Source organism: Aptenodytes patagonicus, chromosome 12 (assembly GCF_965638725.1).
Source record: "Aptenodytes patagonicus chromosome 12, bAptPat1.pri.cur, whole genome shotgun sequence".
In the NCBI taxonomy this organism is placed as follows: domain Eukaryota; kingdom Metazoa; phylum Chordata; class Aves; order Sphenisciformes; family Spheniscidae; genus Aptenodytes; species Aptenodytes patagonicus.
Window position 1 is genome coordinate 11,846,452 of NC_134960.1, and position 26,514 is coordinate 11,872,965.

The 26,514-nt window shown below is 40.9% G+C and overlaps 1 protein-coding gene across 4 annotated transcripts; it reads right to left on the reverse strand.

Moving 5' to 3' along the window:
- Window positions 1–116: 116 nt before the first annotated feature.
- On the reverse strand, window positions 117–26,300 carry CREBRF (CREB3 regulatory factor). Of its 4 annotated transcripts, none has more exons than XM_076350392.1 (10): window positions 26,206–26,300; window positions 16,893–17,056; window positions 15,797–15,922; window positions 13,845–14,928; window positions 13,213–13,314; window positions 9,322–9,516; window positions 7,346–7,535; window positions 6,840–6,913; window positions 6,312–6,434; window positions 117–6,070 (listed from the first exon to the last, which is right to left on the reverse strand). In XM_076350392.1, the coding sequence occupies exons 2-10, from the start codon at window positions 16,899–16,901 to the stop codon at window positions 5,955–5,957; spliced, it is 2,019 nt and encodes a 672-aa protein (XP_076206507.1). In that variant the 5' UTR covers window positions 16,902–17,056; window positions 26,206–26,300; the 3' UTR covers window positions 117–5,954. The 4 variants fall into 4 exon arrangements, with proteins under 4 accessions (XP_076206507.1, XP_076206510.1, XP_076206508.1 ...); XM_076350395.1 differs by lacking the exon at window positions 26,206–26,300 and adding an exon at window positions 25,843–25,861; XM_076350393.1 differs by lacking the exon at window positions 26,206–26,300 and adding an exon at window positions 18,930–18,959.
- Between the last annotated feature and the right edge of the window lie 214 nt (window positions 26,301–26,514).

Consider the following 26,514-nt stretch of genomic DNA (forward strand, 5'->3'; position numbering starts at 1 on the left):
TAGCTATGATCCCTTCCGAAGGAAAGTTGCTGACCATAGCAGGAGACCAAGTGCATTTACTTCAAGGGAGCATACGCTATTCACTATCACTCCACACATAACATGATTCCAGACAATATTTCCTCCACAATTTTTATTTTAAATTACAAAGGATGTTGCATACATTGATGAATTTGTATCTGAATAGAAGTGCTAGGGATCAAGGGTGACAGAGTAAACAAAGTCAATAGTTTAATTGTGCCTCTTTTCAAAAAAATAAAAACTGCACAACTATTAACCAACATTAAACATTGCAACTCTTAACAGATCATGCTTTTAACAAGGTAAATTTATTTTCTAACAGAGACAAGACTTTCAGTAAGTTTTTCTGAGCTCCAGTTGGAAGTTGATTATAGAATATCAAGGACAGCATTACAATCATGACCCCAAGCATAGGCAGAACAGGATGCCAAGTTTTGTTTAAAATGCTTTTTTTTTTTTGCCTGTCAACCACCTACGTCCGCATGTGCCATCAGCCTTAAGAGTTCACCCAACCACAAATACTGAGCAATAAGTTTTACTTGGACATAATATTCTGGGAGGATAGATGATTCAAATCAGAATGTATGAATATCCATCATGATAAGAAAGATAAATAAAATTAAGTGCTACTACAAGGTTCTGTTTCTTAATCAGAAGATTTTGACAGGGCGGAGTGTGCTTTTGCCAATACCAAATCCAATCCAGAAGTTTTCCTTACAGTAGCTCGTTAACTCACCCAAATTTGACTTACACAGATACCCGACTACAAAATATTCTTAACTCACGAAAAACCCTGAACACTGACGTTATCTAAAAAGTTTGGAGTTCTATTTTTTTTTTTTTTTTTGGGGGGGGGGGGAAGTGTGGCTTAAAATAGCTCTGGCTCTACTTTTAGCTCCGCAGCTCATTAGAAAGACAATAAATGCATAGTCAGTATTTGCTCTTGTGGAAGTTCATGAATGTCTAAGAGGCTGAGGATTATAATTCAGTGCGCACACACACCTTCTTATCATGCTAGAAGCATTGGGGGAAAAAACATGGCATATTGTGAAATGTAAAGTGTAGAAAGATAGAGACATTTTTGTATGCTGCAAAGAAGATATAACCTACAAGTGCCACCTTTCATTAATGACATTTAAGAATCCCAATTTATATTGGGAGATATTAAAGAGTGGTGTTTTCTCAACATACTAATGCCCTTAATACAGTTACAAGAAGAATCAGTCACTGAAGCAGTAACTGCTTGAAATGTACTTCACACGATCCCTGGGGTAAACAAAATAAACCTCAGCTGTGTGCAAGGCTGTGTCAATAAGCCAAGACCACATCTAGCAGCACACTTAACTAGATGATTCCAACTGAAGCCTCCAACTTAAAGAGAAAATAAAATCATGATTAGACGCATTCTTGAAATTCAGGTCTCAAGGCCAAATACAGATCCTAACATTCACGGTACATAATTGGGTTATGCCTCAACAGAATTTCAGGAAGACTAGCAAGCACGTTTGAGGAACAGAATTGCATTTGCTATTTCTGCTGAAGGCAACTTGTATACAACCCTTTGAAATTCTCCTGATAAAGCCTTTTAGAGCTTTAAAAAAAATAGCTATGTTTAAATGATTTATGGAAAAGAAAAGCACATCCAGTCTTTATATTTGTGAATAAGCTAACTGTTTTATTAATGAAGGCAAATATCAGATAAATATTAGGGGGGGATCTTTTTAAAATAAAATCAAAACTGACACCACTGTATTTCAGAAGCGTCTGGTTGCTTCTTTTAGGTTAGTTAAACGACCCTTCATCCATTTTAGTTTTTTTTTTATTTGTTTGTTTTTTTTAAAAAAACTTTTTCCTGGCCCTCTTAGTATGGAAAAGAGTCTATCTATAAAGAATTAGGAACTGAACACAGCTGAGCCTGACTCTCACATCAGCTTTACAGCAATGCAACTTCATTAAATCACAATGATTTCAACTGGTATGATAATAAAATCCAGCCCATCCACACGTAAACATAGCTTTAGTAGTAAGTCTCTCCCATCCAAAAAAAGTACTCACCAAGTATCAGTAAATGTGTTCAATAAACCATAAAAGGAAGCGTTAGCAAAAGGGGTTTAGGGCTAAAAAACACCCTTCGTGAGCACCCCCACATTTTGCGAGGCTATTCAAAAACTGGTCTTCCATATAAATACAAAAGGACTACTACTGAGAGAAACTGAAATCAGATCGATCCAGACTTTCTTCAGGATGCTTTTATCAGTTCTGATTCAATTTCAGAAGGGTTAGGTTTGAAGAGTTCAGAGGGAATGAAAAACATTTAGTTCTAGATGTACAAGTAAGGCACAATATAAAGCCACATCATCATCTGTCATGAAGGAAGTAGGAAAGGACGCGACTCATACATGGTACAGTAGAACAAGCAGTCCATCAATTCAAAGTGTGGCACCTAAGTTCAGACTGACGAGATCTCAACAAGAGCAGTTATGACAGCATGCTTTTAATATGGAAACAAATTCTAGAGAATCCAGTGTATCAGAAAAAGGAAGAGCTTTTGTTTGTATTAAATCAAAAATGTATAATTGTTTTTGGATATAGGATTAAAAGTGAACATTCACAATGCCTACACTCAAAAACAAACAAAAAAATCCAGGACTTCATTAAGATCCACATACCATGTATGAACACTGAAAAATCTTTAGAAAATTGCCTTCTCTAAAGATCATCCAAAAATGCATGCCACAATTGCCAAAAAACAGAACATGTACATTTGTTGGTTTTTATACCCTTATAAGATTTTTGTTTGTGATAAGTATACACTAAATGTATATATTTTAATGACACTAGAGGAAGCAGATTGTTACTGGCATTAAAGTACAACCATTTCTAGACGGTTTAAATGCCACAGAGTCCCCTGGTTAAAATGTAAAGCTGCACAGCTTGCCTATGTCACCTTTATGATAAAGTTAAACCAGCAAAAGGTCTTATCTTTACTCTACATTTTACTGCCAGGTTTTATTTATATCAAGTATCGCTGCAGCATTCTGACCAGCCCAGAGTTAGCAGCAAGTGGCAGGAATCATATAAAACGCAGTTTCTTTTTTTTTTTTTTTTTTTAAACAAAGTGCTTTTCTAAGATATACATACATATAAATAGGTACAAAATAAAGTGTCAACATTAAAAAGCTCAACTATTTAAAAGCTTTAACTTAAAATAATACATAGAAAACACTGAAATGCAAGGGTATGGAATTCACTAAAGATTCAAAGTCTACTTTGAAATGCTAGACCAAAATCATATTCTGGTTTTCAGACAAAATTAAAAAGCTATAAAGTTATATTTGCCCAGTATTTCTGAGCAGTAAAAAAGGGGCTTTTTAATACCTTGTCAGTTTAATTTCTCACAGAAGTTTTTACCTGATTGCAAAACTGCTCGCTTAATGTTTAGAAACGCTGCCTTGTTTACACAGTTTGGATATAGCATAAGGACCTCTCGTATCTGAGCAGTGTGTGAACACCATTCATCAGAAAGGAACAAGAGCATTCAAATCTTGGTACAGCCATGGCCTTAACTTCACAAGAGACATTCTTTGTCGGGGTTTTATGGGCCGTATGCATCTCTGGAATAACTGCAACATCGGCAATAATTACAATAGGAATACATCTGACCCACTGTGTAAAGCAGCAGCCGACTCTCGCCTCACCCTAATAACAACAACAAAAACACCTGAAACAAAACCACCCACATTCCACTCAGATTTTGCAAGTCTTAAGTGGATTTACAAAGTTTCGCCTAAATTGCCCTGGGTATTTGTTCAGTCTCTTGTAGGAAAGACTTTCTGTACAGCTTGGTAGTGGTATTTTGGCCTCCTCCTCCCTTTTGAGTCTTCCAAAAATATTTAGATACAAAGTAAGCTGTGTGCACACTCACAAGTATGTGGCAGGACTGCCACCTTCATCGGCCACTCTTACTGCACTGTTACCGATTCAGACTTTTTTTTATAGTACAAGCTTGGATATAAAAATAATCTACTTACAAACAAAAAGGAATCACAGTACAAACAAACTTAGACAAACTAGAAATGAAGTGGAGAAATTCCCCAAAGGGAGTGGGGAGAAAGCCTTCATGGACTTTTGCATTTTTTTTCAGCAGCTACATTTGAAAATATTTGGTATTTCTATTTTCAGTAAACAGTGTTTTGTCATCTTTAAATAGGGAGAGAAAGAACAGGGAGGAAAAGGGGGGGTCCATGAAACCAGAGAATGATCTTGCTTTGAGATAAAGGACTTTCTCATCAAAGGCTAAAGCTTTTAATCTGTACGTTAACACTGACTACAAAGCCAACTCTTATTAGCAGAAGAGCAAATAAGAACTGTGTGTTAATATTCCTCAATCATAGAAACTACTGAATTAACAAGAATAAGTCACATATAAGTTTGAAGAAGCTAGTTTCGAAATACCTGTACAAAAATATAAAAGTCTATAAATTTTTTTTTGTTTTGTTTGAAGCCTGTGTTGATCCTTGGAAACATCACATGCATAATAATACATCAACTGGAAAAGTGGCAACTAAGGAATTAGATATTTGTAGCTCTTTTTTCTCTTTACATATATACACATTACAATAAAAATAATTTTATTTTGGTTGTTTGGTGGAAGTATACTACAACAAACTAAATATTTTTTTTTAAATTCTCAAAGTTGAAAACTATTTTACCAATAGCTTACTAAAATCCAAATATATTAAAATCTCCTACAGTAAGTGCAGAGAAAAAAGATTTAAAGACTCCGAGACGGCCACCAACTTATCTACCATGGAAGCGAACTACAAGAACAGCAAAATAATATTGTTATGTATGAATGCTCCTTCTGTAGATAATTGGACCCAAACAAAAAAATTCACAGTTCAGTAAGATCCCTAACCCTGACCTTTAATTTTTTTTCTTTTTTCATTTGTTTTTACATTCAGTACAGTATCATATAAGCTGTGCAAAACTTTACTTAGACTGGCAGTTCGCCATATCAGTTGCATTTGTCTTTGGTACAAAAATAAACAATCGCATTAATGTGCAAGTATTTGTTTTCTTCCGGCCAAAGTACCGAAATTGAGTTTTCTAGAGCCATCTTTTATACAATACATAGACTCTGTGGCATATATCTACATTTTCAACATATTCCTATATACATTCAAAAATTTTAAGAGCTGGAACAAATACATTAAAACCTATAATCTTACCATCTATACATCTTGGTTTTTCCCCTCAGGGTTTTCTTCATACAAGACTTTACCAGCTTATACTGATAGCTCTCCCCCCAAAATACAAGGCACAAAGAATATGCTTTTTTTCTCTTGCTTGCACAGACATTTACATACTATATTAAGCTCAGAAAATTAAAGTCTTATATGGCACACTAGCTCTAATGCCATGTGTGCTATGTACAAGTTAATGGTTGCAAAGAAAGCTTACTGTTTTTCAAGAAGAACAAAAGAAAATCCAATTATTTAAAAACAAAAACAAAAAACTCCCTAAATTGACAGTTTTACCAAAAAAACGCTTCCTCTTATTTTACTTGGAGCATAAACCTGTCACAATGTCTGGCATATGCTAAAAATTTTTACTAGCAAAACCATGTTTTTGCTTCTAAAATAAAAGTGATATATTCTGGTCCTAGAGAACTTAATTTTAAAAAGAATCCTCATCTCTCTATTTAAGCTTAAAGCAGCTTTGAAGCTATCTGGTTTATGCTCCAAAAATGCTGTTAAGCATTTTATATCATGCTTTGATTTGTTTTACTACAGTGTTATTTAAAAACAATGGAACCTAATTGTAAGTGCTTACATAATGCTAAACTGACATGCAGACCAGAATGCAATTTACAATGAAGTACTTGACAACACAGGTAGAATCTGACCAATGAGAACAGCTGAAGTCATGTCTTAAACTTTTGACATTGGTATTCGTAGCCCTACAAGGCCACCGGTGGGGTCTCCTTCTGCAGTCTTCTCTAAAACTTGATTCACAAATTCTGATGTCTGTCCAGCTACAGGTAGTCCTAAAAAGGGAGGGTAAGAAAACGTGCTGTAAGGTTACTATTCATTGCATGTATTTGTACATTCCTGTAAGTAATACAAAGCCAGTGAACACTTTGGTTAGTAACCAACCAAAAGGCATAGACAACTGAAATTAGGAAGCACTTCCTCCTTTGCTCTATTCCAGAAATTGCTTGCAACCTAACGTATCATAGATTATATGTCTCTTCACATACATGCAAATACATTAAGTTTACTGCTTACCAAGAGTGTCTTTAATAAGTACGTTCAACTTTTGTTCCATGTTGACTCCTCTATCATCTTTAGGCACCTGCACCCGATTAACTATTTCTTGTTTAATGGAGTTGATCACAAACAGTAAATTATCTGCAAAGAAAAAAAAAACGGATTACATTTACAGCACATTCCCCCCGGAGCAAGAGAGATCCACAGTTGTCCACACACTGTTATCTGTAAGTGTCAAAGGTGTCACATCACACTTACTGTAAAATTAAGATGTAATCATTTACATCTGTAACCATATTTTCAAAAATATTTACATTACGTGCATACATTTACATAATTTACATCTGTAAAGTAGCTCAACACTGCAGGTAACCCAACTTACGTACACTTTATGGAGTGGACTGTTTTTGTACCAACAAAACTGTTGGGTTTGTACCAACCCTGTTTTCTCTATAAACTACCAGGTATGACCCAGGTTACATGATGGTGCAAAACACAGACTTGTCTGAACAATAGAAAAATTAAGATGTGAAGAGTTGTATTTACCATATTCCGTGTTGAGACCCCAGAGTTTTACTTTATTGGCTTCATACTGGGCTTTCTTTTTTAGTCTACAAGCCCTATAGTAAGAAGAGGGGAAGAATTAGAACACTAACAAAAATTCCAGAATACTAAGAGCATCTGTTTGTTTGCCACATGAACTTATCAACCAGTACTCCCAGAGCTGTGACGTGCAAAATCATCTATCTACTCGCTCACCTTTGCTGAAAGCACTCTGCTACCTATATTTCCTTACATTTCACACTTACGGATTTTATCACTGTATCAATCATTTGCCCTGCAGCTAAGTAAGCCAGCTTCCAGTGGAAATACATCATTATCTAGGGAACAGGCAAACTACAACTCCAAAGTGCCAGTTGCCCTGCCTTTTGATAAACTGGTAATTAGCCCATTGCAGAAGCAGGATCTCGAGGCAAAAATTAGTTAGATCTTAATCGTACAGTGGTAGTAATCCAAATTTACTCATCCGTGTAGCGTTATCAAATATATACCTGGAAGCCAGCTTGTTCTTTTCTTTTCTTGACCTCGGTCTGGCAGTTAAGGGAAGTTCACTGACTGGCGTCAGGTCACTGATCACCTTATTCAGCTTCCTCAGTTCATTACCAATCTGCAGAAGTTTTCTGGGGTTGGGAGTCAGGTCTTCTACATCAGTCCTCCGTGACTTCTTTGCTGCATATTTTCCTGTTTTAAATATGCAGAAAATTGGGTTGCGAAGTGACACAATATGTACACAAACCTGCGAAAAAACATTCTTAAATATGTATTATTTTGGGTGCAGTTCCTTTGTTCATTACAAGAGAATGGACTGGAATAATGGGATCCCTATGGCCTTTCACAATAGAAAGAGCACTTCCAAACTGCTTTGTACAATTCATATTATACCCAGATCAGACAAGAGCAAATACTGCTGGACAGGCTACTGGATGTGACAGACTATACACACAACTGTGCTGAAAAATGTATGTCACAAGTTCAAACCCAGTTGTTTTGCCCCAACTCTAACTTGCTGACTCATGCGTTCAGCCAATATATCCTCTTGCACACTCAAGTTGATTAAATTCCTAAATAGCCTTATTGCTGAAGTTCTGTATTAAGAAACAGTGTTGAGTCCTGGTACTGAAATAATCTTCAGTGACACTAAGCTTAAATGATCCACAAAAAGGCTAGTCAACCCCTTTTATATGTATTTGACGCTACTTAAGGTCTGGTTTTCCTGAGGAAATACCTGCTCCAGAAATATTTATTAAAAAGCTGATAATTTAGCATGATTTATCTGAGGTAGTACATGATGTGGTACATGTCTATGTGAAAATAAAAAAATCCTGCATGTGTTATATTCTGTAGCTTCTGGATGTTAAGTAGTGTTTGATCTTACAAATCCCTTGCATATGCACCTGACTTAAAGGTCACTTGCTCCTCCAAGTGTCTCGTGGGACTGAGTCCTCAAGGCGTGTTTGGTTATTTGTTAATAACAAGTATAGATATAAGCCTTCATAAGAAGGAGCAGTGTTAGGGACTTTAGGTACTGATATTTCACTACAAGATAAATAAGCATATAAAAAATAAAGATATTAAAAAAAAAAGTTTTATTCCCTGAATAAATCTACAAGTAACAACAATAAAACAATCTTTTGGTTTAACAGAAGGTAAACTGCCATGTTAAAGATAGTAATTTTCAACTAAGGGAACGTTAACATTACAACCAGGGAAGCTGGTTTCATTTTCTCCTTCAAAGCCAAAATCAAATGGAGCAGCCTACCAAAGAGGTCCTGTAACAAAAGAACAAACATTACCCCTAAGAGTGGTTTGTTCTGGGTGATGTTAGTCATGCGTGTGGTACAGCAAATTGCTAATCAAAAAGTTACAGGAATAAAACACAGTTATTAGACCAATTGGTTTAAATTTCTAAGAGGGTATTTTAAAGAAAGAGTTTGTTCACAGAAGAGTAACTGCTTCACTGTGCTGCATTCACATAGGTGGGAGAAACAAGTAAGGAGGAGCAAAAAGAGACAGTTACGCCTTATTGCTTGTCCTTTAGTTCACACTGCAGTTAACGTGAACTTTGCATCTCAGATCACTTCCAGCTTACTTCTAACACAAGCAAGACTGAAACTAACAGCTACGAGGAGCAAGTATCAGCCAAGTGACCCATCCAATATGTTTACAGCATCACACTGAGAAAATGTCAAACTCTCGGGGTTTCCACTGAAAGCCCTTGGAAGCTACAATTCTCAGTTCATCCACCTTCCTCTGGAAGAAACCACACTGAAAGTTACTACTGTATGTTCACTGTGCCTTCCTTGGACACTGTGCAGAACTCTGCTAATTGAGCAACAGACTTGCAGTGTTTTAACCATTTATTTTCATGGCCAAACCACAACTTCTTAGCACTTGCTAGTATGGGAGTTTGGCTATTGAAGGTGTCAGAATGAAAGACATTCACTTGTAACTAGGAGTCTATTCTCACCATGATGGAGACCATTCTTCTGATACATGTTACTTGGTAACGTATCTCGATTCCACTCGGATGGCCTCAGCATTCTTTCTTGCTGTGATGGTGTTAGTTGCTCACTGTACTCCCAGAAGTATCTTCGCTTGCCTCTTTTCCGAGAGGATATTGCAGTCATTTCTTTTAAATCCTCCACAGAATCATTTTCATACCCTAAAAGGATGCATTGCATTGTTTATATAATGTTGACAAAACCGTTTCTAGCCCTTTAACGGTGGACTGAGTATTCAAGTCAAAAGCGAAACCACAGACGAGGCCTGTTTTACATTATCTAATAGACTTGGTTTTCAGCGTCAGCTACTACTGGGTACTTGCCTTAAATCCAGGGACAGACACTGCACCAGTGATGGTGCTTCATTAGTTGAAAAGAGACAAATTATTTATGCATTGAAAGCCCCTTTATGTTCTCTGACCCCTTAAGCTCTATTGCTCTTCTCCCCCACAATCCCACCACTGCAGAGTACAGACAACAGCTGTTGGAGAGTGTTCTGCCATCCTGACAATTTTCTCCATGAATTTGCAGGAACATAATCCTAACTCGCCTCCACATTTTAATTAATCTCTAATCAAAAAGCACGGAAAGAGAAGCAGATAATAAAGATGGATTAGTAAAACACTAATAAAGAAAGCAAAATTATTCAATCATAGAATATTCTGAGTTGGAAGGGACCCATTAGGATCACTGAGTCCAACTCCTGCTCTTCCTTGAGTTTGAATACCTTCAGGAAATAAATCAAACCACCCATCTCTATTAGACTAGAGGAAGGGGGCTCTGTTATCAGGACAATGACTTAAAGCCCCTGAGAAAAGAACATCTAAATTGAAGGGATCTGGACACAAGCTGTTCAATCTCTTCCTCACCTCTTTAGTGGGATGAAGAGAAATGATCCACAGTAAGGCTAACACAGTATTTTAGAGGTATATTACGATGCACTTGATATGATGAACTGTTCATGAAGTACATAGAAACTGTAATGCCACTATCCACATGGCATAAATATTTATACCATAATTACGTAAACACAAACCACAGTTTTTAAAATCCTACGTATGCTTTAGAAAATAAAGACAACCTATACTAAGGTTAAAAAACCCCAAACTACTGCATCGCCTTTTGTACGAAAATGCTATATAATAGTTTACATTTACTTAAAAAAGAATGCATTTCAAAACACCACATACACTGATGAAGCTTAAAGAAAAGCCTACCACTGAACAGACTGTAAGCTTAACAAGCTTTGACCCCATATGCTTGAGCTTTGCTTCATCTTTTAACAGTAGCACAAAGAACACTTTCTTCTTTTTAAAACAGTCCATTCAATTAGTCTGTTTGCACTTGAAAAACCAGTTGAAAGAGGAAAAACAAACTTTCTTGCTCTGGTCTGACTCTCACCTCATAACCCAAAGTATGAATAAAAGTTAGGTGCACAGAAGGATGAAATCAGTTCTGAAGTTCTGTTTCTAATCATTTCATCAACTCATTTACTTTGATTCTCTAGTTTATTAAGAAGACAGTATTTTAAAGGCAAATCAAACAATGAAACATGCTTTATAAAACATTTTTTCATGTATAGCCAAAATGATTATGACAATTTACATTAAATACAGTTTCAAATACCGTAAATATTTTTAACCGTACTTCCATTTTACCCAAATGCTGTTTGACATAAGTATCAAAATACTATTAAAACCCCCACTTATTTTCCACTTGAAAAAAACATGTCAAGCTATGTAACTCATTATATAGATATGTATAAATTTAGCCCATCTTCATAACACAGAATTAAGCCAACCGATGAAAACAAATCTCTTTAAGAGCCGATGTGTACAAATGTACAACAAGGTTAAAATCAAGACTTCCTGTTTGCTTATTTAAACTATAATTAAGTTAGCAACTTAAATTATATTGACTTAATGCATCCTGCCTTGCAACTCTAACATTGACCTGCTATCATTTTAAAGTTACATAGAATAATCTAGTGCACAATGTCCTAACCTAGTCCGTAACATACAGGAATGCAACAAATTTGTTTAGCTTTTCTGCACTGTATTCATCCTCCCTGAATTCTCCTCTTCTTAAAGATCATACAGCAGTCTCACTTTCTTTGGCGGGCTTCTAAGAAATCTGAAAGGGTTCTTGTATTTGCCTTTCAAGCCCTTCGCAAGTCCCTCCTAAAAATCTTTGTTCACATCCCTTAGTATGGTTTTAGGTTTAAATTCACCTGGGTTAAATTAAGTAAAACAGAGAACAGGATAGACATGACTTCTGCATCTTACCAGATTAAAAGCAAAAATAGCCCCACCAAAACAAAACCAGAAAAACCCTTCTCTCTACCATTTATGCATACTTCTGTCAAACCATTTATGAGTCTTTTTCCCCCAGCTGATGGTCCAGGTGCTCAAAATAGATGAAATGCAACTTCTTTAAACAATCTCCATGGCTCTACAAGCACTTTTCCCTTTCAGCTATTTCTTCTCCAGTGCTACTGCAAACTGAATCAGTTGTTGCATTTCTGGTATCTCTTGACTACTTGATGGGGGAAGCAGTCATTTACAAATATTTCTATTAAATGAGATAGGTACAATATACTAGTAATGGTAAAAAAAGTTTAAGTGCTAGAAAAGGCCTGGGCTGATAATTCCTTTAATAAATTACCTTTGCAGGTGACCAAAATCGCTAAATCTGTATCATGGTGATAATAAAATCATTGTTGCCGAAACTTGCCCGACAGCCCGTCACATTTTTAGTTATTTCTCCAAGTTCCTGAAGCTCGCTATATCTAAGTATTTCCTCAGACAACACAAACACTTTAAGAAAGCATTTCACGCACTCCAAAAACATACATGAAGAAGAATAAACAAAAGCAAACTGTGTATAAAATACATCAGAGGGGCAGCAATAATTAATAAGTTTTTGTCCTTTCAGTAAATTACATCTTCACTCTATCAACTGATTGTGGTTTCAGTACTATGGAAGGTTAAATCTTCCTGTCCCATGCCTATTTTTAGAAACTTTATCCATAGTATTTACCTTTACTCTAAAAGATAAAAAAGCAACAAAAAGTACAAGAGTGACATAATTAAAATACCTGGAGACATTACCTTCTAATATAATCAAAACATACAGTGAAACTTTTAATATCACCGTACTTGAGGTGAATGGCTTCATTCATTTAAAGTTCTAGCAAGCTTGTATAAGCCAAGTTCCTCAGTTACAGTACTGCACGACGTAGTTGTATTTAGAAGGCAAGAGTGATTGCTTGTCAGTAAAATTTGAACAAACAGCAAATAGTTAATGTAACTCCATGAACTGAAATCCCAGCATTTTAATACGACATCTCTTTTTCAGGGTTACCAGGCTTTCTACGCAACATGCCTCCGTGGGCTGCAAAGCACTGTGCAGTACAGCAATCGTTACAGAGCTGTAATAGCTACTCAAAGCCCCAGAAAGTAGAGGGAGTTCAATTCAGAAGGGAAGAAGAGGTTTTAAAATGCTAACAAAAATGTGTTATGTACATGTAAAGGTAACATAAAGGGCATAATGCTTAACAAGTTTAATGCCAACTCAGGAAATCTACTGAGAAAATAATTTAATCTGAGAGTTCATTATGACAAACACTGACAAGCTTTAGAGAAGCTGCTGTGTTTAAAAAGGCAAAATTTCAGCTGCTTTCCCACCCAAAGTTACATTTTGCCAAATGTCTGAATACCTTAATTCTTATACTCTACTACAAAGCATTTATAAAATGTGAATATTATAACACTTTCTACAATGAAACTAATACTTGGTTACAGTCCTGTCCCTTTCCCTTCAGATTTTATTTTTACACAACGTTACCACTTTGTTACCTTCTAGGTGAAGGTTAGCTCTTATTTCTGTTGTTAGGGCTCCATTTCTACATGCAGAAGAGAGGAATTCAGTATCCTTTGAAGACCCACTAAGTGTTACTGCTGAAAACCACCAAGAAATGGTTCTATTAGTTTCAGTGGTAGGTATTCTTTGGATTCTGTGGATAACTGTACCTACAGGAGGACTTAAGTAATTATGAAATTATTTCACTCGGGCTATGATTTCATACCAGCTATCAAGAGATACAACTCTGGATAAATTCAAAGTAGCAACCTACTGAAGCACTAGAAAGCTCTGCACATCCTATCATCAAGCCACGAAAAAAGAAGACAGCAATTGCAGGTAGTTGCTCTACAACCTCAGGCTACAAGCTAGGTTTCCTGTATTCTCTATTATTATTTTTGTTGCATGACCACAGTTTATGCAGTTTTTCTCGAAACAGGGCAATAGAGACCTTGTATAGTTTTCATTAATTACATTTTGCAAAGCACTTAGAAAATCTGGGATGAAAGTTCATAATTTAAGATCAGTGTTTCTCATCTGTAACTATAAAGCATTCAGAAGCATTCCTTCCCACTTGGCAGACAAATCCATTAACCTCCACGTTAACAAAGCCCAACATTGCTGGTACCTGGTTCTGAGAAAGTATCGCTGATGTCGTCATCTTTATCATCCTCGTAATCTTCTTCCTCATCATCGTTTTCAGACAGCTCGTGCTCACTGCCGAATCCTTCATCATGGTCCTCATCTTCAATATCGTCCTCGTCATCCTCATCTTCCTCAGGGTCTCCTTTGGCTGACTGTTCACCCAAACTGTCTGTTACAAAAAGAGAATAGTTGTGCTCTTCTTTCTTCTGTGAAGAATCTGACACTGACGTGCTGGCAGAAAGACTGCTCTCCCCCACAATAAGCCCTGGGGTTTCCTGGGGTGGACTGAGGAGCAGTTCTTGAGTCTCTTTAAAAGGCAAAATAGGAGGCGTACTGTGACTATGCGGGGACTCTATTCCTTTTCTTTCTTGTCTCTTTGCTACAGCACCACAATAGCAGGTGTTTTCCTTTGCTGCATCAGCATGTGCCTGGCTCAGCACTGGTCTGCTCTGTGGTAAAGGATTGATCTTTACTTTTGCCTTTTTAACATAGTCTTTACATTCAACATGAATGTTCACCTTTTCATTATTGTACACATTGGTCTTCACCATGATTTGTGTACTGGAAGCAGGCTGAGTTGCAGGTTTGCTTGCCTTCTGAACACAGTCCGACAAAGGTGCCTCAGCCTGAACGTTCTTGGAGGAACACACTGGGGCTGCTGCTCTGGTTGTAATTTTTTTGCCAGGTAACAAAGAATTTAAAGGGTTTTGTTTTACACTAAAGAGCAAATCGGGGTAATAGAGCGAATCAGAAACAGGTTGGGAGTCCTCACTGTTAAGCTGAGCCAGTGTTGGTGTTTTGCTTATCACCTCTTCATCTTGGTATGGGCTTGAAAAGTCATCAAGGCCCAGGTAATCCACCTCTTTTGTTCCCCAGATGTCACAGCTGGTTAATTTAGTGTACTTAGTTAAGTCTTCACAGTAGGTGTCCCACTGCTCCCACTTTGAGGTGAGAGCAGCTTCTTTGTCCAGGATGTCCGTAAAAGACTCCAAGTTCTCAAGGTCTTTGCAGTCCTCCATTGAAAGTAAGTTGTCTCTGGAGCTTTGCTGATAGTCCATTTCTCTGTCCTGTGCATAATAAGACAAGTTAAAAATTAATACCAAAAAAGTATTAATCATCTCTGTCCTCTACTTAATCTAGTATGGTGAGCTTAATTCCAGTGACATGTAAGAGAGTGATAACATACAAAGATACCTCAACTTCCAACTACAACCTTCTTTTGAGGGTCAGAATGAAGTCCAGCTTCCATGCTTCAGCAGCAGATCCTTCTGAAGAGATTGCTAAAGGTACAAGTCAAATGCTGCTGGATTCTTTTTCTGCTATTGCAAATTCATCTGGTCATCAGGAACTAGACTAGTACCAATATCCATGTATTTAAAATATGAAAGACATCACAGGCAAGCTGCTAGTCTCTGTTAACCTATGTCAATCTTTGCTGTGTGCTTAACAGAATATGCTCAAGTTTACCAGTCCCTTGAAAACCTCGTTCTAACATGATCAATTAATGACTATGAGCTACCTTTCTCCTTTGATGTGGGGTGGGGCGGGGGGGGAGGGGGGGAAGAATGCTAGTGTAAGTAGCTCATGAGTCAACTTTTATTTTGCTTCCCCTGCGTTCACAGCTTGGGTGATGTGGCATAAAGCTGCTCTTGCAGAAAAGATTGTAAGGAAGAGTCTCAAACACCATTACATAACGTCAACACAGCTCTATTTGAGACTTGTATATCAAGCCTCTCCTGATGGCCAGCTTTAACAAGCGTCTATTGAGGAAGCATCATATTTGCTGGACAAGCAGTTAGGCTCTTCCCCAATCAGTAGCTAGCAGTAACGAATAATCTTCTAGCATTCTTGAGGAAATACCCCTTTATTACTACACAAACTCAGGGTATTAGTCAAGGCGAGGAAGTTATGTACACACACAGAAATATGACCTACCAGTTCATACATGAAGTCTGGATCTGAACTGCTTGCCAAGAGATCCGTGCTCATCAGAGTCTGCTCTGAAAACACATGGCTCCGAAAGGCGTCCCCAAAAGGAGGGTCCATTCCACTCACACTGGGCTACAAAAAAATTGATACTGACATTTGAAGCATGCTATAAAAAGGCATATTCTTTTCTTCAACAAAACATGAAAAGAATTGCCATTTCATCCAACTCTGAACTTGTGCTATACCTGCATCTGAAAGGTTTTTACCTACACAGATAAGCATGTCATTTCTCAGAGCAAGAGAATGCTTTAAGAGCAGCTAACAAGATGCAGCTCTTTAATCAAAGGACACATTTGTATTCATCATATAGCTGCAAGAGCATTGCTCATTCATTCTTTTTTGTTGGTTTGAAATTCTCATGTGTTTGCCAAGTTTAGGGATATGTTAGCATTTGTAGAAGAGGGGAGCGAGTACTGGCAAGATCTTTGAGTATCAACAGGCACTACATGCTTGCAGGGTCTTCACCCTAATACAAACCGTTCTGTACTAAAGCAGTGTTGACTGTTTTTAGAACCATTAGAACTCATAAAACTTTCACCTGAGATTGTAACAAAAGCAAAATTTACTACAACTAAATCAAAAGCGTTCTCTCTCTTGAGAACGAAGTGTAACTTTCCAAAAAAACATTATGCAGGATGACTGGGCATGCGGGGAACAGGCAGCAAGGCTTTCTGCTACATTTAATTCCAGACCTCTATTTCTCTTCTAGACACACTCGCCCTGAGGGTTGGGAAAGGAGAAACACTGTACTGCTGAAAGTCATTCAGTGTGAATCACTGCAGTAATAAAAGGCTGCTCTCCAGGCATCCACCCTCATCAAGGCGACAACTTTGCTGAATCTTGCTGTGTGAACAAATACAGTACCAAGAGCGGCAACATAGCTTCCACCATAGACACTACTGGGACCCTAAAAAATATACACCATTTAATCTCTCATAACTTCTCCCTGCTAATGCCAGTCAAATTTGCTCATAGACTTTTCTTTTTTTAAGTAAGGAAGCAAAATTATTTACAGAAGCAAATAAAATCATAACAGACTTACCTGAGGCATTTCCAAGCCCAGATTCCCCAAATCCAATTCCAAACTTCTTGTTTTATTCACTTGTAGATTCCTTTCCAGCTTTACTTCAGTCTCAGTGAGTTTACACAAGCCATGCAATGAAATTTTTCTTTAGGATAAGATGGAGCTCTTCTATTTGCAGACTTCTGTGTAGAATAAACACAGCAAACCCCCCAGGAGGTAAGTAATCCTCCACCAAAAAGGTAGTGCTTAAAAAACAGCCAAAGTGAAATAAAGACAAAAATTTCCCCTGAAAAGTGATTATTCCTCATGCTGGAATGTATAGCAATTTTCTTCCCCTGCCATCTTTCATCGAATGAAAAGCCACAGATGCTACGGAACAGAGTTCCTGCAAAAACCTTTTTGGCTGAGTTACATTTTGTTGCCTTTTTTCCTCACTACTGAGACCACGAGCTCTATAAGAAAAGCCTGCCTAATTGGATGACTAGCATACTGCTGGGTATACAAGAGAGAAACAATCTTTATGACTAATGTAACATAGCCAATAAACTCTAAAAATGTCTCAGGCAAACGTCTCAAAATACTAACTTCAGAATAGGCAGTAATACTGTTTCAGTGATTATCTCCTCCTTTTCTTAAGAGATTAATCCATCCAGCATCAGATAAGATTATATCAATCATTCATATAGCAACATCTAGTGGTAGAGGGATTACAGCAAGCATGCTCACCATCCAGCAGTAGAGGAAGGGAAGAGACAGACTTCCCCAACAGAACAAATTAAAAATTGTGCCAAATTCAGAGCTGCCCAATAAAATACCTTCTCTATTAATTTCAAGGAAGGCACATGTTGAAATTGGTCAAATTTATCTATTAGTAATTTTACCAGTTTAGTAGTTTCTATAGTCCCGCTGCTACTTCAGATGTGTATCTAAAGACTGTTCCGAGCCTCATACCCTGCTTAATCCTGCATTTTTTAATAACGTAAGGAAGAACTGAACTGTAGAAAAGCAAGCACCTTAGCACAAACATCAGTAACTATATCTACACTAGAAGTATGACAAAAGACTAATGAAATAAATAACAGGAAGTAAAAAAGAACAATGTATCAAAAACAATAATAAAATCATCCATGGTATCAAAACTTAGTATCTAATGTAACTACATTGTCTTCAAGGATGCTCCTTTCTTACTGTCTTGCTTGCCTGCAAGATCCCTACCCTTTAAAGTCTCTTTAACAAAAAAGCAGCATTAGAGGAGCATAATCAAAAAACGGAACCATCATACTTGTACAGTTTTTCAGCATTATCAGTTAAAATATATTTGTTTCTCTGAGCAGAATTCTTCACTCAGCATTGCTCCTAAGTCAGACTTTAGTGCAATCTGCTCAGGCTATGTTTATTCTCTTGTTTTTGAAAAACAAATAGTAAAGTAGAAGTGTTCTCCTACAGCGGAGTTACGCTCAGAACCCTCCTCCTACGAGCACATGACAGCACCCCCGTGATTATTCCTACTTTCAGGTAGTATCTCAGCTATTTTGTTATATTCAGCATATATACCATCAGACTGTGGTAAAAACAGACACTATGCAAAAAAGTCTTTACTTATCAAAACATACTGCTTTTTATATAGCAGCTAGAATATAAAGAACAACAATTACAAGTCCAGTTACACGCAAGTTCTCAGTAAAACCATGCTACCACTGCCAAAGCAAGCCATTCCCTGTAGGGCCCTGTGTCGAATAAGAGCCGGTTCCTTCTGAGAAAATTTTCTTTCTGCTCTAAAACTTCCAGGAAACTCTTTTTACTTATCTTAAAGTGACATTTAAAGTTAAGTTTGTGTCCCAGGGCAACGTGCCTCAACAACCCCCGTCACCCTTCACCCAGCAAAGGCCACACCGCAGCAGAACTAGTCCTGCCTATGCTGTTAAAGTGGCACAAACGACTAATTCGCTTTTCAACCTGGCCTGATCTAGGAGAAAGGGCCTGTTCTTTAAAATGAATAAACGTTCTCATACACAAAGAGGCGAGAAGGATATCATCTTCAATACCAATCTATACCTGAGTAGTATCTTACTTCCTTTCCATACAGAGTGGCAGAGATTGATGTCTTTTTCAACAGAACATCAGATTAATACTTTGACGTCAACACCAGAACAGCACCACCACCATCTGCATTCACATGGGAGACTGTCAAAGTTCTGCCACTGCATGATACGAAGGGGAAAAAAAGGAGACATTTGCTGCTTATTTACCGGTTTTTCTTCGTTATGTTTTTGTTAGAACACGTACCTCAAGCCATTCCACTGTCTTTCACACATGACTATGAAAGGGGGGTGAAACTTAATCTGTACTGACACTGATTTCAGTAACAACTGACCAATGCTTCCAAGTGTCGGGACCAGGGAGCTTTTGGATCATTTACAAATCCTCAAGGCAGACATTAAACGTTCAAAATACTTGTACTATCTCAAAGACTGGAGTAATCTTTCAGCTATAAACTTATAGCACCATTTAAGAATGACAGTGTAGGTCCTCCCAAGTCAAAGCAGTATATCACCTAATCTGATTGTTCCCCTAATTCTCTTTATATTTCATTCTTGACATTTTATAATATTAATATTTAAATGTGATTTGAATCCCATTAGGATCTATTCAAGTATTCTACAACACAAGATTTTTCTTGGTAGCTCTATGGAGGGAGGAAACATGGTGAGGCCATAAAAAGAAAGACACTGCCTCAGGGAGCTGCACAATCTAGGCATGCTTCATGCTCCCAACAAAGCAGACCTACTTCCAACTGTTTTCTAAATTTCCCAGAATCATCAAGATCTTCATTAAAAGACTCCCAGTGTTCACACTTAACTACCAGTATTTTTTCATGAACTGGTAAATTAAGATGTATAGTAGAAGTCAACGACACATATGGAAGCACAGATGTAAAATCTGAACTCGCTGTGAAGGAAAGCAACTTTGTAGGCCACAGTTAAAGTCCCATTTTTACAGAATTTATCATTATGGGCACTCTCAGCTCAAGACTGAGTTAGAACAGAATAGTACAGTTGTTACGTTATCTATAATGAATACAGATTTGAATGAACTGAAAGATCTGTGGCAGAGCTCAAGAACAGCAGTATAAGAATTACTGAAGATAAATATAGCAGGAATTTCTACTTCAGGACAATTTTCATTAATGCCTTACATCAGTCCTTCCCAAATGCAGAGATACAGAGGTGAAATCCTGTAGTTGCTTCACAGCAACTGAACCCCAGGTGGAATACACAGCCCGAGGCACCGGGCAGGGTGCCGCCACTCCTTTTGGCAGCAGCCTGCAGTTAAATCAGATTAAGGTGATTAAGGAACCAGTCCCCGAGTTGGTTCTGTGTCTGCAGATTCTTGACTCACATCAGTGCAGAGCTGCGCCCCTGCTCCCGGGAGAAGGCTCGCTCGTTCACTTGGACATGAGGAAGGGCAAGACATCTCAGGAATTGCTATGTTCATCTAACATTTAAGAATTTGGGGTACTGATGGAGGCATGCATATATACATTGGTTAAAATCCCCATCAGTCATCAATAAGTAACCAAAAACTGTTCTATAGAGTTAATAATTCATTAATCTAATGACAAATCCTAATAAAAATCCTCTGCATTTATATTTACTTTTTGAAAACGCGCATTTAAAATAGTTTAATAGTGGTCCCAAGACACCCAGGAAGACTGAACTTCAAACAATGTAATGGCAGGCTTATTACATGCCGTTACTGATGCAGCAGTACACTGAAACTGGCAGACAGCAGGACCTAAACTCAAAATGTGCAGCATTAAGGAGATGCCTGGCAGTTACCATGCACGCACCGCTTCCCTAAACTAGTAAAACACCCTTCTGCGACAATACATTATCTCCAACGAAGTCCCTATATGCGAAAAACCTAAGCTGCCAGCTTTCAGCTTGACAACTCTGAAAGTCTTCCTCAGTCACCTGTATGAATCATTTGTACTGTAGCTATAACTAAAGTTGCTATTTCTGTCTCAGTTCAGATGTATATTTTGTACAATCTGAAAAGCACACAGAGCGTCGCTATACCATTTTTTTGATTGTACAGTGCTTATTATCACAGCAGGTAAATGCCTGTTATAAATACATTACATGAACAATTACACTTTTCATGATGGTGACTGTGCATCATACAGCACAGTCTGTCAAAGTTACATTTTCAATGCAGATAAAAAAATAGCACGTCACGAGAGCCTGTCAATACTAAACCTACAAACTCAGGCTAAAACATTCAAAATGCCAAGCTTTGAATTTCAGAGAATGCGCAAAAACTATGCCATGTATTTTAAAAGAACCATTATGTACTATGCAGTGTTTGCTGTATCTGGACGTTTTATGAAGTACTACAGTTAGAGATCCAACAAGTTTTCCTACGCTTCTCTTAAAACTTTTTTTCCTTCCACAGTTTGTTTCCTATTACAGAACATACTCTGCTCTGTGCAGTCTTCAAGTGCAGAACGTATTTTTCTTAGTTTTGTTTCTGAGTGTAATGTTCTTGTGGTTTTTTTCTTCTTTCTACATGATTCTTCAATTATTAGCCAGACTTAAAAAAAAAAATCTTTTACTTTTCTCCCCCACCACAAAGACGCTAAGTTTTCTTTTGTGGGTTTTTTTTTTCGTTTTTTTTTTGTAGCAGGCGAGCAAAGACACTCTTGTAAAAGGTCTTCCTCTGCTGCCACCCACCGCAGCCTCATTCACCTGCTCATCCAAAGAAGTCAAGTCCCTCTACCTTCTCAATGATGTATTGTATTAAAAAAACAGCATAAGCATCTAAGACATTATGCCCTTTGCTTTCTCTGTCCTGGAGAGCAAACCACAGCTGCTTAAGACACCCAGATACTAAGTTTGATGGAGCATTGCCATTTGAAAGAACTAAAGATACAAAGACTGTTTCACTTCTTTTAAGCCTCTTCCCTTCAGGAGAGGGAAACTGCTACTTCACTGTCTTTGTTCCTTTTCCTCTGCTGACCTCCCCCCCCCCATTATTTTTCTAATCCTACTCGCCTGCAGCAGACAGATTTCAAGATCTGGAAGCGATACCACTAAACAGAAGCTCTGGTCCCCAACCACACATGCAACACCTCGGGTAAAAGAGCTGATGAATTACCAAAAAGAATACAGCACTACGTTCTTTGTTTGAATTGATACCCCTACACATCAATGCCAGCTACCCAACATTGAAGGGGTATTCCACTTCAGCATGACTGTGTAAGCGAATAGGCAGATGCCAATAACTGATCATAATGCAAGAGGCAGAAAAGTGATTTTTTTTTTTAAACTATCAAAAAATGTATTGCATCTATGTATTTTATAACAACTATGCCCAGAATAATATATTCCTACTAGAAGTCCTAGCTTTTCTGTACATTCTGGAACAAAGACTGAGATTTTATTATTATTTCAGTGCCAAGAGTGGGACGCGCAGCATGTTGAATTTATTAGAACTATATTAACACACTTCAATTCGTTTAAAAAACTTTTTATAGTTAAAATACGAATTGCATAAACCTGTATTAAAATACACTGTAGAGTTAGGAGAGTTGTTTGCACAAGAGAATTAGCAGTAAGACTAACATTCAAATTTTTTTTTGAGCCAGAGATTTCCCCTGAAGCAGAGTGCGGCCAAAGCAAAGACAGAAAACAAAAGCAAAACTAGACAACAATTTAGCTTACAATCTCCAGCAATATTCTACATCCCTACATGATGGTTGTTTCTGTATTTTTTTCTGACAGTGCAAAGTCTTTCAGGGTAAGAAAAAAATTCTATAGTTTCCAGAAAAAAACTCTTATGATGAAGGGAATGGTACAATCTAGTCTACTCTTCATACAGTAAAATTATGGTTTTTTATACTTTTGTTAGAAATGGGTTATCAGTACGGCATACTTCAAAGCCAGCAACAAATCAGAAAAACACATCAGTCAAAACAGTCCAAAAAGTAAAAAAACAAAAGCATAAGAGTTCAAAAACAGAAGGCAGATTTTTTTTTACTATAATAATATAATCAGGGACATACTATAACAAGGTCTAAACCTTAAAATCAATGATTTTCAGAAAACTTTTGGCTTGACTTTCAAGCCAATGCCAACTTTCAAGCACTTCATAAGAAGTGCCAAATATCCTTATCAAACTTTTGTTTTAAAACATCATTTAATTAGGCTTCACAAACCACACAGCATGGACACGCAAGCCATGGGAATCTAAACCAGTGCGTTCCCTTATTTATACCACACTATCAGTCTATTAGTCGGACAGAAGCTTCTATTTATTCCCAATTAATTGCTGCTAACGCTGAAGAGACTTCAAACCTTTGTCCTGCAAAAAGCTCTTTTGCCACTCTCATTATTTAAAAAAAACATGGCAAGGATGTTCAATGGCTTGATGCCTGTGCTGCAGGTTTCTCTTACGCGTTAATACTCCCATCAAACACAGAACAATTCTTTCTTTGCTCAGTTAAGCTCTGGCTACAAAGCACTGTATGAGGTCTCTGAGTTATTATTCACGCCTCTAAAAAGTACTATCACTGAGCACTGATACTTCTACAAGAAACCTTTCCTGCTAAAAGGATCACCCAATGTATTTCCTATAGAAATTCTGACTTCTCATTTAAGTTGCCAACAATAAAAATTGACCAAGTTTCTAAAACACCTGTATCTGCCCCTCTGTAATTCTTACTATGAAAACATACGTGTAATAATAATTAACCCTCCCTACAAGGATGCTTAGAAGCCACTTGGTTAAGTGACCTTAGGCCAAAGGCTAACCAACCTTTTGTCACCATCTTTAAAGTGCTTGAAAGATAATATCAGAATCTGATTCTGTTTTGCAGGTTATGTGTTGCATGATTTCAACAAGTTACCCTCAAGTGGCAACAACATAAAGATTACGCTTACTTTAAAGGAGAAGTTAACATTTCAGCTGGCATAGCTGAACGACTGAAACTGTTCAGCCTGTTGCATAGAGAAGCCTGAAAAACAGCATGTGTTTTATACTGGAGTGTGACACAGTGAATACTGGTCATTAAATTATCTTTGATATCCGATCAGTTACATTAGCCGATGCCCTGAGAAACGCTGTGGGCTGGCCTCGCCATGCTGCGCGGTTGCGTGAAACCCCTGCCAACTCACAGGGACAAGATTAGGGCATACCAGTAATACCGTGGGCATCGTTACGTAAAATAACGTCCAAGCTGTGGACCTTCAGGACAGAGGGGAAATAAAGTTCAGGCTTCGGTCCTTGGTGACGTGAGGGGCTTTCGGCAAGCTGCCCCCGACTCAAAGCCTGCGTGAACTTAATCCAGACCCGGAGAGGTGTGCAAGGCCCGTGTGGGGAGACGCTGGAAGCAGAGACGCACCCGGAGGCAGCTCCTCAAGGGGGCCCGGGGAAGTTATCGGTATTTTAGAAGTCAAGTCTGTGGGAACTGGCTCACGGCAGGAGGCGGGAACGCGCCCCGTCCTCCCCTCGGAGCGGGGGAACCGGACCACCTGTGTACGGACACGGCATACCCGCCTCGGGCTGGGCACCGGCTGCCGGCCGGTTTCGGCCGCGCCTGCGGACCCCGGTGGCCCGACCCCCAGAAGCGAGAGGACGCCCTGAAGCAAAGCGCTCCGGAGGGACGGGGGCGCGGGCACCCCCCGCTGCCAGCGGCACCGCTCCAGCCCCCGTCCCTCCCGCGGGCAGCTGCCTCTCGGCAGGGCAGCTCTCGCCCGGCCCGGGAGGCCCCGGCCCACACCGCGCCCCCGCCCCTGACCCACTAACACACCTCCCAGCCAACATGGCCGCCCCGCCAGCCAGCGCGGAGCGCAGCCTAGCCCGGCCACCACCTCCCCGCCCCGCCCTCCCCGCCCGCTCAATGGCTCGCTCCTCAGCCACGCACGCTCCCATTCGCCGCGGCCCACGCCGCTCACCCGCCCAGCGGTCCTTTCAAGCTAGGGTGAGGCGACATGTAAACAAACCCCCTTCCGCCGCTCCGGAGGGGACCGGCCGCGGCCCCGGGCCCCCCAGGCCGCAGCCGAGCCGCGTCCGCCCGCCTGTGGGGCACTGGGGGCCCGCGCCGGCCTCCACCCCGGCCCCTGCGTGGCGGAAAGGGCGCGGAGGGCTCCCCTGCCCCGCGGGAGGCGGCCCCCGCCCTGCGGCCCCCGCGAGGGCAGGGGGCGGCCGGCGCGGCCTCCCCCGGAGCGCTCCCCCCGCTGCCCGGGGGAAGCCCCTTCCCAAGCGGCCGGGGCTGCCGCTCACCGTTCGCCGGTGAACCTCCATACCCCCCCCCCCGCCCCAGTCAGTTACATAAAACGCCGTGCCGGAGCGGGGAAAGTCCCTCCCGCCACCCTGCCCCGCCACTCGCGGACCGCCCGCCGGCCCGGGACCCCTCTCCGCCTCCTCTGGCCCCGCAGCCTTCCCTACGGACTGGAGCCGCCCCGCTGGACACCAGCGTGCCCCAGGCGGAGAAACCCTCCACACCCACGGGTCACCCCTGGCCGTCCCGAGCATTCGAACAGGTCGAAAGCGGAGGAGACGACTACGAGCCTGAAAAGCAACAGAGCGCAGGAACTGCCGAGCCCTTCCGCACCCGACCCCCGGCGCGGCAGCGCCGACCGCACCGGCGCCGCGCACCCGGGCAGCCCCTCCAGCCGCACGACCGGTCTCCCGCGGCAGGACGGCGCTTTCGTTTCCCTGGCGCTCGCTGCGAGACTCACTTTCCCCGTAAAGGCGCGGGCGCTCCTGACGGACGGAGGGTGGAAGGGACGCCGACAACTCGCAGCTAAGCCGGCGCTCCGTCCCCTGCGCAGCCTGCCGCGTCCCTCCGCGGCCCCTCTCGCCGCGCCCTCAAGCCACATCGGTGCTGCCCCCCCAGCCATCGGGCCCCAAAACCTCAGCTCTGGGAGCCGGACACCCCCCGCGCACAGCTGCTCTCCCGCAGTACCGGCAGCCACACCCCCCAGCGGAGCGAGGGGAGCGGAGGGGGCGGCGGGCTCCCGCCGCTCCGCTCGGCACCATCCCCGTCCTCTTCTCCCCAGCGCCCGGGAGCCGGGCAGACACACCCCTTCCCGCGCCCCGCAGCCCCCCGCCCGGCGCGCACACACTAACACCGCCTCCTCCCCGCCGGGATGCCCCCCGCCCGCCACCGCCCCTCCAGCGGGGCGGCGGGCCGGCAGCCGCCTCCCCGGGGCGCCCCGCGCCGCCCTCCCGCCTCCCCGGGGCGCAGCTGCCGGCCGGGGCCGCCGCCAGGTTCGGCCGGGGCCGCCGCCAGGCTCGGCCGCCGCCGCCCCCCGCGGCCCGCACTCACCGGGCGGCCGGGGCTCAGCAGGGGGCGCCGCCCCGCGCGCTCGGGCCCGGACCCTCCATGCGGCTTCGGGGTTTGTTTTGTTTATGTCCCTTCCTGACGGGTTCCCGGAAATCGCGTGACTCGCCCCCCTCACGTGGGGAGGGCGGGCGGGCGGGGGGGGAGGGGGGAAGAAAGGCCGCGCCAGCCAATCGCCGGCCGCCGCCCCGCCGGCCAATGGGGCGCCGCCCCGGCGGGGCCTCCCCCGTCACGTGACGGCGGACAGGCGTGCGGGGGGTATTTAAGGAAGGGAGGCGGGTGCGCCCGGTGGGG

Coding starts and splice junctions, on each gene's coding strand:
- CREBRF (XM_076350392.1), bottom strand. Junction 6,435..6,839: donor GGGTCTCAACACGGAATATG/GTAAATACAACT, acceptor TTTTCTTTGCAG/ATAATTTACTGTTTGTGATC. Junction 6,071..6,311: donor ACTTATTAAAGACACTCTTG/GTAAGCAGTAAA, acceptor CTCCCTTTTTAG/GACTACCTGTAGCTGGACAG.